The sequence below is a fragment of the Pithys albifrons genome, chromosome 27 (assembly GCF_047495875.1).
Source record: "Pithys albifrons albifrons isolate INPA30051 chromosome 27, PitAlb_v1, whole genome shotgun sequence".
In the NCBI taxonomy this organism is placed as follows: Eukaryota; Metazoa; Chordata; class Aves; order Passeriformes; family Thamnophilidae; genus Pithys; species Pithys albifrons.
This window is the reverse complement of record NC_092484.1, coordinates 1354848-1369692: the sequence shown is the minus strand read 5'-3', so window position 1 is coordinate 1369692 and position 14845 is coordinate 1354848. Positions and strand designations below refer to the sequence as shown.

At 56.1% G+C, this 14845-nt stretch overlaps 1 protein-coding gene across 1 annotated transcript in view; it reads left to right on the top strand.

Moving 5' to 3' along the window:
* Positions 1–14529, top strand: part of EFNA2 (ephrin A2) — a 40386-nt gene extending 25857 nt beyond the window's left edge. Inside the window, exons 2-4 of the mRNA XM_071578270.1 lie at positions 8059–8348; positions 10679–10744; positions 12002–14529. Coding sequence (XP_071434371.1) covers positions 8059–8348; positions 10679–10744; positions 12002–12123 — 478 coding nt within the window. The 3' untranslated portion in view covers positions 12124–14529. The remainder of the gene's footprint in view (positions 1–8058; positions 8349–10678; positions 10745–12001) is intronic.
* Positions 14530–14845: the final 316 nt, after the last annotated feature.

Sequence of the window (14845 nt, the reverse complement as noted above, 5' to 3'; positions counted from 1 at the left end):
TGTGTTGGATGGTAACAGTCTGTAATTGGGAGGGTGGCCTCTCCTCTCTCGCTTCCTTCTGGACCCCAGTGCCCTTGTCACCTTTGCTGCCACCGCTGTGACCCCTCTGGCCACCTGGCTCTGCCCCATCTGAAACCATCTGGCTCCACGTGCCCTCCTCTGTTCCTCACCCTTCTCCCTCTTGGACCCTCATTCCTCTCCCTGCTGGGTCTGTGGGATTTGGTTGTCCAGCAAGCCTGTTGTGCCAGCATCACCATGCCCATCCTGTTGTGTCCACCCCTCTGTGCCCATCCCACTGTACCTACCCCACCATGCCCATCCCACTGTGGCCACCTCGCCATACCCACCCTGCCATACCCACCCTGCCATACCCACCTTGCCATGCCCACCTCGCCATGCCCACCTCGCCATACCCACCTTGCCATGCCCACCCTGCCATGCCCTTGTGGCTCCCTGGGAGCAGCCAAGGCATTGCTGTCAGTAACACAATTACTGTTACGCTTTCCAGCCCTCGTCTCTCCGACAGTGAATTTCTGCTGTGATTTGATTTCCGCGGATCCCGGCCATGGATCCCGGCTGGCTGCCGCCATCCCTGGAGCCGGGCGGGCGCCGGCGCTCCCTGGAGAGGGCAAGGGGCAATTGTGGCAAGAGACCCCTCGATGCCATCCCACCACAGTGAGCATTGTGTCACCGAGGGCTGGCAGAAAGGATGTCACGTTCACAGTCCAAGGGGCTGCTGGTGCCTCGGTAACTGGGAGCTGCTCCAATGGTGCCACTGGCAGAGCCGTGCCAGGGTGTGAGGGCAGTGCCAGCTCCCCTGGGCACACACAGTGCTCCCAAAAACATGTGGGGAGGGATGTGGGGCCGCGTGCCCTGCTCTGGGTGGGGTGCTGAGGGGAGACATGTGGGTGGCAGTGTCTGGGGGTGCCACAGGCACGAGGGGGGCACAGAGGAACACTAGGGCGGGGGTCCCAGAGGGGTCATTCACCCACATCCCATGCCAGGGCTTGTGGTGCCTCCCTGATCCCCATCCCGGGGGCTCGTGGCCGGCTCTGCTCGGTGGCCGCAGCATCCGGGGCTGGGCTATGGGAGAAGGAGCTGGAGGGGGACCTCTGCGCCGCCCCACTTTATTATTGAATTTAACCTACAGTCTTCCTTACATGCCACAGTGCCCGTAACTAGTGCAGAGGCTGCTTTTATGTGCAAATGAGGCTTTTTTTTTTTAATCTTTGACAGAGAATGTGCTGTGTTTACATAACAGAGGGCCCTGGTACTCTGGAGAGGGCCACTGACAGTGCTGGCAGGAGATGTTAAGAAAGATCTAACATTTCTGATCTCTGTTTAGCCAGAGGCACTGCGAGGCGGCGGGAGCAGCAGGGGAGGGTGGCTCCGGGGTGCCCGGGAGAGCAGCTCGGCTGTGCCTGCCCGGGGCCAGGAGGGCACCGGGGCCGGGGACCTGGGGCAGAAGGGATGGAGCAGCTGCAGGGACGTGGTGGCACTGGAGGGTCACATCCTGAGGGTCCCCACCCTGGAATGGATACCGCAGAGTCCTCTCCAACCCTATGGTGTGGGGCAGGGTCTGCCCTTCCCTTGAGCTGATGATGCTCCCAGTGGTTTGGGAGCATCCAGCAAGCTTGGGATGACCAAAAGTCTGTGGTGAACTAAAAGCTGTTGGTGAAGCCAGAAGCTGTTGGGATGAACTGTCCCAGTTTCCTTCCTTGATCCACTGCCACCAGCAAAGGGAAAAACTCCTCCTGCCAGGTTAAGTGGAAAAATGACCAATATCCTCCGCCCTGCCAGGTTCAAGCGCATTAATTCTGGGGACTCGGTTAATGGCAGTATTGATTAGTCTCAGCCCTGGGCTAACGAGCATCCATGCTAATGAGGGGTGAGTGGTGGGAATTGCAGCAATTGGAGCAGTTCCAGAGAGCTTTGGTTGGGGGACGAGAGTAGAGCACCCCGAAAAGGGGCTTTACCTGCCTGGTGAGTGGGTTTGCTCCCCCTAGAATAATCTCTGGCACACAGAAAAGGAGTATTTGTGTGCCAAAAATACGATTTCTGATTGACATCTGTGTTTTTTTCTGGACAAGAGAGTGATGTCATGAGTCTGAGGGGAAAAACTGTCCGATCTGTGCTGGCATCATGGCAGGATCCGTCCACCCATCTTGTCCATGCTGTGCTGGGTCATTGTGGAGCAGCTGCATGTGGAGCCATCCAGGGTCATCTGTGGAGTCAGCCAGCTCTGGGCTCATCCCTGGGGTCAGCCAGCTCTGGACTCATCTATGGGGTCAGCCAGCTCCCAACTCATCCCTGGGGTCAGCCAGCTCCCAACTCATCCATGGGGTCAGCCAGCTCCCAGCTCATCCCTGGGGTCAGCCAGCTCCCAACTCATCCCTGGGGTCAGCCAGCTCCCAACTCATCCATGGGGTCAGCCAGCTCTGGGCTCATCCATGGGGTCAGCCAGCTCTGGGCTCATCCATGGGGTCAACCAGCTCCCATCTCTTGTGTTGTCTGCTCTGGTTGGGTTTATCTGAGGCACATCCAGGGCTACAAGCTCCAGGTTCCCTCTCAGGGAGGCCTTGGGTGGGAAGGGATCTCTACAATCCCAATCCTGTGCACGGTGCGGTGGGACCTGGGGCAAAGCCGCCCTGGCTCTTCCCTGAAAAGCTGCTCAGTTTTTGAACTCTTTGCTTTTTTCTTTCTTTTCTTTTTTCACTGCAAACACTTGAAAGGCCCTGTTCCTCCCTCCACTGTTCCTGGCAGCCCCTCCTTGCTCTGCCCCCCTGGCACCATCTCAGCACAGTCCCTGAGCGGAGCTGGAGGGGGTTTGGTGACACCCCAGGTTTGGCTTTGCTTTTTCTTTGTGCAACTTGGCAAAAAGTGGGTTGGAAGGGAAAGAATTAATGTGGAATTTGCAGGAACAAGAGCAGGTGTTGCTTTGGGGTGCCCATGAGTATTCTTTGGGTGATATCACAGTGGGGTACCAGCCCTGCAATAGGGTGCCAGCCCTGCAATGGGGTGCTGGCCCCGAAATGAGGTACCAGCCCTGAAATGAGGTGCTGGTGGTGCAATGGGGTACCAGTGGTGTAATGGGGTACCAGCCCTGCAGTGGGGTGGGGTATCAGCCCTAGAATGGGGTGCTGGCCCCACACTGGGGTGCTGGCCCTGCAATGGGGTACCAGTCCCAGCCCAGTCTGAGCTGCTGCTGAGGATCAGTTTGTACATGGACAACCGTGTTATTCCATGAGTATCCCTGCAGCTGGAGGAGGCTAGGGCTGCCTCAGTGGCATTTTCGGCATCGGTTTGCTGGGAATCCTCTCCGAGGTGCCACGTGCCCAGGCCCCGACAGGCTGACACTTGCATTTAAACAAATTTGGTTTTCTCCTGTGTGCTAAAGCCTCCCCATAGCCCGCGGGAATGGGCTCCGGATCTGCTTCCGGATCCGCAAACAGGCTGAAATAACAGCTCCGGGGGTCCCCATTTATCTCCGTGTCTCTCTGCTCGTACATCCCATCTCATCCCGCTCTGTCGCCCCGTCCTGTAATATCTCAGCATCTCCCTAAAGCAAAAGATGACAATAAAGTGTAAATGGGGAGTGTTGGCTCTGGAGTGTAATGATGGCAATTTAGATGCCAGCCGTCATTTCCCCGCCGTTGCCCCAGGTAACAGGAGCCGCCGAATCCTGTGGGAGCGCGGCCGAGGCGGGACGAGGTTACCTCGGAGGCTGATGGCTGTCCTGGGATTTTCTGTCATTTGCCTTGAAAGAAGGGAAAGGGAAATAGCTGTAAATGAAGGTGTGAGCCTTGGGAGTGCCAGGAGAAGTCGGGGCAGAGGAGCTGCTCCCCCATCCCAGCTGGGCCATTGCTGGTCCCTGAGCAGCTCCAGGGGTACCAGGGTGGGGAAGCACCATTCTGCATGGAATTTGCATTCATTACCCAGTGCCTGCCCCAGTCCCCATCCTGGTCCTCATCCCTGTTCCCATCCCTGCCCCAATCCCTGTTCCCACCTCTGTCCACATCCTTGTCCCAGTCCTCGTTTCTATCCCTATCCTCGTCCCCATCCCCAGTCCTGCCCCCAGGAGAAAGAGAAAAGGAGTGGGAAAGAGAAAAAGAAAGGAAAGGGGAGAGGAAGAGGAAAGGGGAATAGGAAAAGAGAAAGGAAAGGGAAGGGAAAAAGGGAAGGGAAGGGAAAGGGAAGGCAGGGCAAGGAAAGGGAAAGAGAAAAATACAACGAGCATCCCTAAACCACCCCATGCCCATCTCCTGTGCCCCCTGCCCTGTGCCCGTCCCATCTCCCGCCCCCCGCGCTCCCACTCGCTCCTTCTTTATTTTTTTAGTCGCTTTCCTGGCGCCGAAGCGTTTCCCAGCCCCGCACTCAGGAAACCTCATTAACACAGATCAAAAGGAGCTTTTAATGATTTATAAAGGTGCAGCAGTTTGGAGAAATTAAATAATTTAGGTGCTGTGTGTACGGCGGGTCCCTCCGGACCACATTACCGGCGCTCCGTGAGCCGCGACGCCGTCCCCGCCCTGCCCCGCCGCGGCACCGGGGACAGCGCCGGAGCCTCCAGGGACCGAGACTCGGCACCGCCACCGCCCTGGGGGCTGGCGACGATGGCGACGAGATGTCCCTTGAATGTCATCTCATCCCTTCCAGCACTGGGGCTTAGCGAGGGTGGAATGCTGGGATCCTCCGGCACAGCCCGGAGAGGGTTTGGGATGCGCTGGGTGCTGAGGATGCTGCCGAGGTGGCTGTTCTTGCTCTCTGCCATGGAAAATATTTGCCGACATGGTTAAATAAACCTTTACACTGGTGGGATGGGGCGGTGGGATGGGGTGGTGGGATGGACGAGCCCGCTGGGCTGACACTGGGTGGACAAGGGTGTCCAGGTGCATCCGGCTCTGGCTCCATCCGCTCCCGACGCACTCAAGTGGCTTTTGCCTCTTGAGGAGGGAACATGGATCTGCCTCCGGGACACTGGGACCAACCACCACGTGGCCCAAATTCTCCCTGATGGCCTCGCCCGGTGCTGCCGTTTGCATCCCTCGGGATAACACTCGGCTTCACTCGGCTCGGCAGCGATTCCGGCTGCCCAAGGAGAAGGAGAAACAGATGGAAAACCAGCTTAAACGTTCCCGGCGTGAAGTCCATTGCCGACCATGGACATGCCAGGCACCAGCCGAGCAACAGGATTAATGGAGAAAAGAGCCACTGGAAGGGGTCGGTGGGCACCGGCGCCCCAGGGTCCGTTCCCTGCCACCCCCCAGCTTTGTCCCCAATTCTTGGGATGGGGGGCACCGGTGGGGTTTGGGGGGCTTTTTGGGGGGAGTTGGCATTGGCTGCTCTGCAGCTGAATTCCCCTCAGGTTGTGTTTAATAGCCAGGGAGAGGGCGGTGGGGCTGGGGGGGCTGGTTTGGGGGGGCGGGGGGGCAGCTGCTGTGTTTTATTTTGCTCTGTAATAGGCTTATTACTCCTGATCACGCTGTGACTATTTGAATGAAGGAGATTTCGGGAGATGAAAGCGGAAGGGAGATTTTAAGTCTCTCAGTGCCTGGCCCTGCAAGGACGGGTGCCCTTGGAGAAGGGGGGCACCCCATACCCAGCACCTCCTGCCCCAATTCCCCGCTCGCCTCGCTGCCCCCACGAGCCCTGTCCAGCCCCCAGTGGTTACAAGCCTCCTAATTTCCAGCCTCAATTTATTCATGACCAGTTTATACCCATTTGTTTATGTGCCAACACCGTTCCTCAGCTTAAATAGCTCTTTTCCATCCATAATATCCTCCCCCCCATTCCAGCGGGCGCAATCATATCTCTTTTCAAGCTGTTCAGGAAAGAAAAATCTGAATTATTTAACCCTTGGGACACTGGCTGGTCTCACGGGGTGTAGAGAGACAAATCTGCTTTGTTCCTATGCTGGGTTGCCACCTGAATTTGGGGAATTTTGGGGGATGCTGCTGCTGCTCAGAAGGGAAACTGAGGCAGTGGCTGTGGCTGAGGGGACCAGGACCAGGGTTTGGGCAGAGGATTTGCTTTCCTGGTTGACTTTGATCTGCAGGGGCCGGGGGTCTTGGGCTGTGGCTGCCTCTTGGAAGGGCTTTTCCCCTCCATTGTGAATATCCAAGAGGTAAAAACTTGGGAAGCCAATGTGCTTCCAGCTGGGGGACTGTGGCACTGGATCCAGTGATGGCATCAACCCCATCGTGTGGCATCATCCCTGAGAATGGGATCATCCTTGTCCCGTGGCATCATCCCCATCCCTTGGCATCAGCCCTGGTGATGGAATCATCCTCGTCCTATGGCATCATCCTCGTCCTATGGCATCATCCCCATCCTATGGCATCATCCCCATCCTGTGGCATCAGTCTGGGCCACAGGCTGGGGTGCACTGGGGGGAGCCCAGGACCCCCTGCAGATTGGGGTGCACCGTTCTGGGGGTCCCCACGGCTTCCCAGCCCCTCACGGAGGGTGACCCTCTCCCCACAGCCCCCCTGTGAAGGGTGACCCCTTCCCCACAGCCCCCCACCCCACATCCATCTCCATCTGGGCCATTTATCAGCTTTAATCAGCTTTAATTCAGCAATTTGTCAGGCGGGCAAAGGCCCTCATGGTGAGTTTTTCCAAAAAATATAATTATTATTATTATTATTCCCCTGATACCTGGGCCCCCCCTCCATCATCTTTGCTTGGGCTTTAGTAACGATCATTAAAATAAATAATTTTTTAAAATAAAAGGCAGCGAGAAGAGGGTTTTTTGTGGATTTTTTTCCCTCAATATTTTTTATTGTTCTCTGTGCGTTTGAAAATTGTTTCCCAGTAAATTCCAGCCCTTTGTATTAATTTTACATTTTCCAATGTTACCTTGCCAGGGGCAGGGTTGGCACAACTGGCTCGGGAAAGGAGAGGGAAGGAGAGGGAGAAACCCTGCTCCTTAATTAGCGCGTTCTCTGTGTGATCAGAGAGCTTATGAGGCAGGTAATGAGCTGGAGGGGGGCTGCAGGACCCCCCCTCCCTGCACCACCTCCCCTCTTCCCCTTCCTTCCCTTTTTGGGGTGCCTTTGGGATTGCCCTCCATCCTGCTGGCCCCAGGGATGTGGGATCATGTTTGGGGTGTCTGTGTGATGAGTTTAATCCAGTCTCAGCCCCTCTCGCAGCTGCCGCAGGCTCAGGGGGTGTTGGGGAGCCCCGAGATGCTGCTTTGGGGGGGCCAAGGGGGTCGTGGTTACCATCCCATCCCACCAGGGCTGTGCTGACCCCTCTGGCCAAGCCCTGGAGCCGTGGGATGACCCCCATCCCTGGTCATGCCAAGGTTGGAGGGGCTTCCTGCTGAGTGGGGGGAATGCTGTGGAGTCTCAAATTAATTAACAAAGAAAACTCACTCAGTGGAAGCCAAGCTGCCAAATTGGCTCCTGGGGGTGCCTGTGAATTTGGCCTTGAGCTTCACCGGCTGCAATGCCGGGAGCTCCGGGGTCTGGAGTTTGGGGAGGGGGGTCACAGGGGTCACCCCAAGGAGCTGGAGTGGGGCTTGCTGGCATGTGCCATGGAGTTCTCCAGTGCTGCTAATCCCTTAATCTCTTGGATAAGCAGTGCCAAGAACACAAATTACACTGGGATTGTGGTGCTTGGCTGCGGCGATGCTGGTGCTCCGGTGGGATTGCTGGGAATAATCATTTTTGTGTGATTTGCTACCGAGTGGTGCCAGTTTATCAGCGTAAAATAAAGAGGCTCTGGGTTAATCTGGAGGTTAATAGGGATCTTGGGGTGGGATGGGTGGGATCAGGCTCTGGATTATGGTTAGACCAACTGGTGAGGCCATGGCACAGATTCCTAGACAAGCTGTGGCTGCCCCATCCCTGGAAGTGTCCAAGGCCAGGTTAGATGGCGCTTGGAGCAACCTGGGCTGGTGGAAGTTGTCCCTGCCCATGGCAGAGACTGGCACTGGATTATCTTTGAAGTCCCTTGCAACCCAAACCATTCCAGCATTCTGGCGTGCCGGGCTCTCCCCGCATCCCCACGGCAGATCCGGGGAGTTGTCACCCACTGAGCCGGCTCTTCCCACAGGTTCCACCGCGGGGACTACACGGTGGAGGTGAGCATCAACGACTACCTGGACATCTACTGCCCACACTACGAGGAGCCGCTGCCGGAGCGGATGGAGCGCTACATCCTGTACATGGTGAACTACGAGGGACACGCGTCCTGCGACCACCGGCAGCGCGGCTTCAAGCGCTGGGAGTGCAACCGCCCCGACTCCCCCAACGGGCCCCTCAAGTTCTCCGAGAAGTTCCAGCTCTTCACCCCCTTCTCGCTGGGATTTGAGTTCAGGCCCGGCCACGAGTACTATTATATCTGTGAGTGGGGAGGGGATGGAGGAGGGTCTGGGAGTGTATCCTGGGGATGTCCCAGCACTGACCCACGGCTTGGTTTGTGTTGGTGACCCAAAATGCTGCAGAACCCCCAGATCCAGCTGTTCCCTGTGCCACAGATCCCATCAGCTCACACTCAGTGCCGGAATCCTTCATAGGGCTGAGCCACAATCATGGGCATGAGAGTGACCAGGACTGTCCAGGGTCACGGGATGATGGGACACCAGTATCAACCCAGTGGGAACACCACTGGCACCAGTAATGGTGCTGCACCAGGGCAGTGACACAGCCCTGCCAGCCCTGGGCACTGTTCCTGTGTTCTGTGTATTCCTGTGCTCTCCCGTGCATTCCATGCTCTCACATGTAATTCCTCTGCTCTCACATGTATTCCCATCTTCCCACATGTGATTCCTATGCTCTCCCATGTGTTCTTGTGCTCTCACTTATATTCCTGTGCTCTCCCACATATTCCTGTGTTCTCACATGTAATTTCTGTGTTATCCTGTGTATTCCCATCCTCTCCCATGTAATTCCCATGCTCTCCCATGTATTTCTATGCTGTCCTCTGAAATTCTTGTGCTCTCACATGTAATTCCCATGCTCTCCCATGTATTGTTGTGTTTCCCTGTGCTCTCCCGGGTCTGGGCTCCCCTTTCTCACCCAAACCTGAACCCCAAACTGCCCAATCCCCTCTGGAGGAAACTCCCCTGCTGGTGCCTGGCGCTGGCTGCAGGATGGGGGTCCCTGGGAGGGAATTCCCATCTCTGGAGTGTCTGCAGGGGCCAGGGCAGAGGTGGGAGAGAGGAGCCAGACTGGCTTCCTCAGGAGCTTGTTGGAGTCATGGAGAAATAATCCAGCAGTGCTGGGAGCAGGCGCTGGGATAAAGCCCAAACCCAAACAAGGCAGAATGACCCCGGTGACACCGGGAGCCAGGGACACGCCGTCCCCTCTGGAGCCACCACCACACTCTTCCGCCTTATCATTTCTCCCTCTTTTTCCTAAAGCAGCTGTTTTCAGCCCACTTAATTTGTTCCTTTTATCTATATTAAATTACCATTTCCCCCCATCTCCCTCCCCCCTAAAATGTCACCGGTGCAATAACTGTGGCCACAACTCTCTCTCTGCCCCCCCCCGCTTTATTTTATTTTATTTTTTTATTTTTTAATGTCGTTAGGGAGAGATTACACAGGAGTAAATGGGAAGCTGATCATTGCTAACCCGGTTAGAATTCCCGTCATGCGGAACATTAGAAATTATGCCTCTTTGAGGAACCGTATTTAGCAGACATGAAAGAAAAGAAATTACCTCCTCCTCAAGCCCATGGATTGGAATCCATTAACCCTCCGGCACTGGGACACACTTGTGGCCCTGGCATGGGTCAAGGGCACGTTGTGGCCCCGAGGACCAGGGGATGGAGCTGGGATGGGCTCCTGTGGGATGGGATGCTGTGGGATGGGGTGGGATGCTGTGGGATGGGATGATATGGGGTGGGATGCTGTGGAATGAGATGATATGAGGTGGGATTCTGTGGGGTGGGATGCTGTGGGATGGGTTGATATGGGGTGGGATGCTGTGAGATGGGATGCTGTGGGATGGGATGCTGTGAGATGGGATGATATGAGGTGGGATGCTGTGGGATGCTGTGGGATGGGATGCTGTGAGATGGGATGATATGAGGAGGGATGCTGTGGGATAGGATGCTGTGGGGTGGGATGCTGTGGGATGGGATGTTGTGGGATGGGATGATATGGGGTGGGATGCTGTGGGATGGGATGCTGTGAGATGGGATGCTGTGAGATGGGATGCTGTGGCGTGGGATGCTGTGGGGTGGGATGCTGAGGGGTGCCCATGGTGCTGCTCAACACAGCACCTTCTCCTTCTCTCAAGGGGTGCAGGACCAAAAGGGGAAAGAAAAGGGAAGGGTTAAAAAACAAACAAACCATGGAGGGTCTTCAGGAACTCTAGGGATGGAGATGGAGGATGTAGCTGGGATGCTGCAGGATGCCCATGGTACCTCTTGGCTTGGCACCTTCTCCTTCCCTCATGGTGTGCAGCACCAAAATGCAAAAGAAAAGAAAAGGGTTAAAAAAGAAAGATCTTCTTTAATTAAAAAAAAAAATAGAGAAAATCAAATTCCTTTATAAATCTGTATTAAAAAAATCCCATTTTCTCATCCTGAGAGGGACTTTCACCTAGATAATTACTGCAATTCCTCCATTTCTTCCAGTGTTTATTATTTTTGTTCAGTGCTTGACCCTCGTTTTGTCTCTGCCCCTCCCAACCCATCCCTCTCTCTCTCCTTTCCTTCCCCACAGCTGCATCCCCCCCGAACATGGTGGACAGGCCCTGCCTGAAGCTGAAGGTTTATGTTCGACCAACAAGTAAGTGAGAGACTGGGGAGTCCCTGGGAATGGGGACAGGGATGGGGACAGGAATGGGGACAGGTCCCCCCAGTCCTGCCAGAGCCATCTCAGCCTGTCCAGCCCATGGTGGACAGATAGAGAAAAAAAAATTATTAACAATAATCATCTTTGCACAGCAGCTATTTCTCCAACTCGCATAAATCAGCCATTTAAAAAAACAAATTAATAATTTTCTTCTCCTGTTAACGTGTAATTAGCAAATGGCAGCGACTCTCCCTGGGGACAGTGGAATGTCACCGGGTAACGGATCGCTCTTGCCTCCTTTCTTTAGTGGCTTTAAAATAAAACCCAACATAGTGGAACTGTCTGTAAAAAGTCATCATGTTCTGTTCAGGACGAGGGGAAAAAATCTCTCCTGATACTGATTTTTAGTATTTTAATAATGCTGGGATTTTATTCCACCTTGCGGAGGGGAAGGGAAGGGGAGAGGGGCCGGGCTCTGGGAGTGGTGAGGGGTCCCTGAGGGGGCACCTGGACATCCCTTGACTGGCTCTGTCCCTGGGATGAGTCCTGAAACATTCCCAAGTTCAAATGCCTGGCACAGAGGACCCCCAGTCTTGGGGCACCCCATACAGGAACCCTCCAAAATGAAGGGGAACAATAAGATTGGATGGGTGGAGCGATGGAGCCTCCCTAGACAGGACCAGGCTCTGCTTTTCCTGCCTCCAGGTCCATAAAAATCCATAATCCAGTAACAAACTGGAGTGAGCCAAGCCTGGGAGTGGCCACATCTTTAGTCACTGGGTACTGTGTCCCCCCTGTGTGCTCCTGGGTGGGGGGTGTGGGCAAGGGGTGTCTGTGGCCCGTGTGGCCCCCAGCACCAGAGATAATCCCCCCAGACAATGTCACCTGCCTCTGGCACATGTGGGCTTAGGAGGGGGCAGGACACAATGCTCCCTAATCCCATTAAAAGGCAGGAACCAGAGCACTCTGTGCCCTTGCCCACCCTCCATTCCCAGAGAGCACCCCAGTCAGCCCCACACTCTCCATCCCTGTGACACAGGGCTGTGGAGCCACACGTGGCTGACCCTGTGTCAGGTCCCAGGAGTGGCAACAGCACTTTTGGGGAAGCTGGAATTTGGAGGGTGGATCAGTACCCTGCTCCTCACAGGACCCCAATCCCAGAGTGCTGAGCATCACTGCCAGGGCTGGGTCCAGCCTGGATTGCAGCCACCCCTCCGGCTCACACATCCCTCTCTTCCTCCTTTCCCACAGACGATTCCCTCTACGAGTCCCCGGAGCCCATTTTCACCAGCAACAACTCCTGCTGCAGCCTCAGGGTCCCGCCGGCCGCGCTGGCGGTGGTGCCGGTCGTCTGGACGCTCCTGGCCTCGTAGCACCGACCTCGACACGCCGGCAGTGGCTCCACGGGGCAGGAGCAGCCCGGGCACGGATCCTGCCCACCCCGAACCACCTGGATGGTGCCTGGGGCGGTCGCTGGTGCTGCCAACGAGGATCCTGCTGCCACGTGAAGTCCCTGTCGTGGCACGGCCAACCCGTCGGGAACAGTGCCGGGCTGTCCCACTGGATAGATCCGACTCTCATCCCTATCCTGCAGCTCAAGCTCCGGCCGTCCTGGTCAGGCAACGCTTTTTACATTTCTAGACCAAATACAGAGTCCTCGTCCGTTTGTTGTTTTTTTTTTTTTAAGGAAAAAAACGGTTTTTATTTTTATTTGTTGGGTTTTTCCTGGCTGGACCCCTATCCAGGCCAGACTGACCTGCCTGGGCTGGGCTCAGCCCCCACGCCGTGACCCCTGGAGGAGCCTCCGGAGTGCCGGGACCGCCGGACACAGCAATGGTGCCAATGGCTCTGTGGGCATGGACTCCTTCCCAGCCCAGCTGCAGGATGTCATGGAGCCGGTCCGGACACAGCTGGACACTCCTGGACACAGGGGGACTGGACAGACAGAGCCACCATCCCACTGAGCCCCTGGGGGAGTCACCCCCTTCCCTCCACTTATGCCACAGATGGCACCAATGTCCCCTTGGAACGCTGGGACAGCTCCGTGAGCAGCAAAGGAAACTGGATACAGACAAGAGGAGCACCGGGAATGGCCGGCATGGGGGCACTGGGGTGGCCAGTGCTGGAAGCACTGGGATGGTCAGCATGGGGAGCAACAGGAATGGCTGGCTGATACAGGGAGCACTGGAGTGGATGACATGGAGAGCACTGGAATGGCTGGCATGGAGAGCACCGGGAATGGCCGGCATGGAGAGCAGTGGGAATGTCTGGCCAGCACAGGGAGCACAGGGAATGGCCAGCGTGGAGAACACCAGGGATGACTGGAACTGGGAGCACCAGGAATGGCCAGCACTGAGAGCACCGAGGATGGACAGCACTGGAGATGGCTGGCACTGGGAACACCGGGAATGGCTGGCCATGAAAATGGCCGGCACTGGGAACACCGGGAATGGCTGGCAATGAAAGTGGCCGGCACTGGGAACACCGGGAATGGTCGGCTGGCACGGGGAGCACCGCCGGGCGCTGGGAGCCGGCAGGCCGGGCTCGCCCAGCCATGGGCATCATTCCAAGGGTGTTTGTCCGAGGCTGGAGCCCCTGCCAGAGCAGGGCTGAGCTCGCCGGGGCAGGAGGAGGGTGTGCCATGGATTTTCCTCCTCCCCTCTGCACTGTGTGCCCCCAATGCCTTGGGGGTCCAAGAGCCCCCCCGGGGGGCCAGCGGCCACATGCAAGACCCTCATGGTGCTCCCCACGGTCACCCCTTTGTCCCCTGACATTCTGGGGTTGAGCTTGGGGATTTTTCCCTTTTCCTTTGCATTAATAAGCAAAACCCCCTGAACCCCCTGATCCGAGGTTGGCCCTGACCCCAGGGGTGGCAGGTCCCCAGGGAGGGGTTCCCCCGCAGCCCTGGGGTCTGACCCCTCCTCGCCTTAAATCTGGGGCCGTCCCACCTGGGTGGGCCGTCCCACCTGTGCCCGTGCCACAGAGTCCCCCTGTTCCCTGGGGGATTGGTGGTCCCGGGGGGTGCTGGTGATGGGCTCAGACCCGGCCACAGCCCCCCCATTCCAAGTGCATCCCAGCCCTTCCTGCAGCGGGGGCCGGGGGGCTCCGTCCTGTACATACAGCGCTATACTGTGAGCGTTTTTTTTATGTATTGTTGAGAATGGATTTTATGGAAGGGTTTATCTTATTTTTATTTTATTTTTATTTTTTAGACTAGGAAGCTGGAATCTCGCAATAAGCTCATCTTGACCATCCAAAAAAGGGAAAAGAAAAACAAAACAAAACACAAAAAAAAATACAAAAAAGAGAAAAACCCACAATAAAAAATCCGCATTCCCTGCCGTCCCTGTCCCTGTCCCCGTGTGTCCAGACCAGGTTGTGGTTCCCGAAGGTGACAAAAGCATTGTGTTTATGGGGGGGATGAGGGTGTACCCACTGGGCTCCGACACGGAGCCAGCAGCACCCGCCTGGCCTTTGGTCTGTGTTTTATATATATATAGATTATATATATAAATATCTATATTGTGTACAGCGACTGTGGGAGAGTGGAAGGACGGAGGTGGCAGCGGGGCTGGCAGTGAGGAGGGCAGGGCTGGGGGGCCCCCAGAGCAGCCCCCCCTCCTCGGCACTGTCCCTCTGTGCTGGTCCCCGTTGTGCCTCGCTCCGTCCTTCGACATTCCGCTTTCGTCCTCGACGTCGTGCTGATGGTAACCGGATCTATCACCCCCCATTTGGATTCTGTATTTTTTTATAATAAAATACAAATAAATGTCGTGTGAGGCCCTTGCTTTGAGAAATCAATTTCCCTCCCCGGGTGGCTCCGTGTCCCTTGAGGGCTCCGGCACCAGCACCCGCTCCGTCCTTGCTCCCCATGCTGCCCCTCTCCCCTGGTGCATCAGGACTGTGCAGCCAGACCTCTCTGCTGGGTGGTGTGTTAATTACAGGAAGGATTTAATTACCCTGTTAATTAATAATAATGGATATTACATTAATTAATATGCAATTGTTGATAGTACTTAATTATCAGAGGCGATGCTGCCCTGCGGGCGGGCGCTCCGGGCTGGCGGCTCCCACAGCCCCGGCTGCTCACCTGCT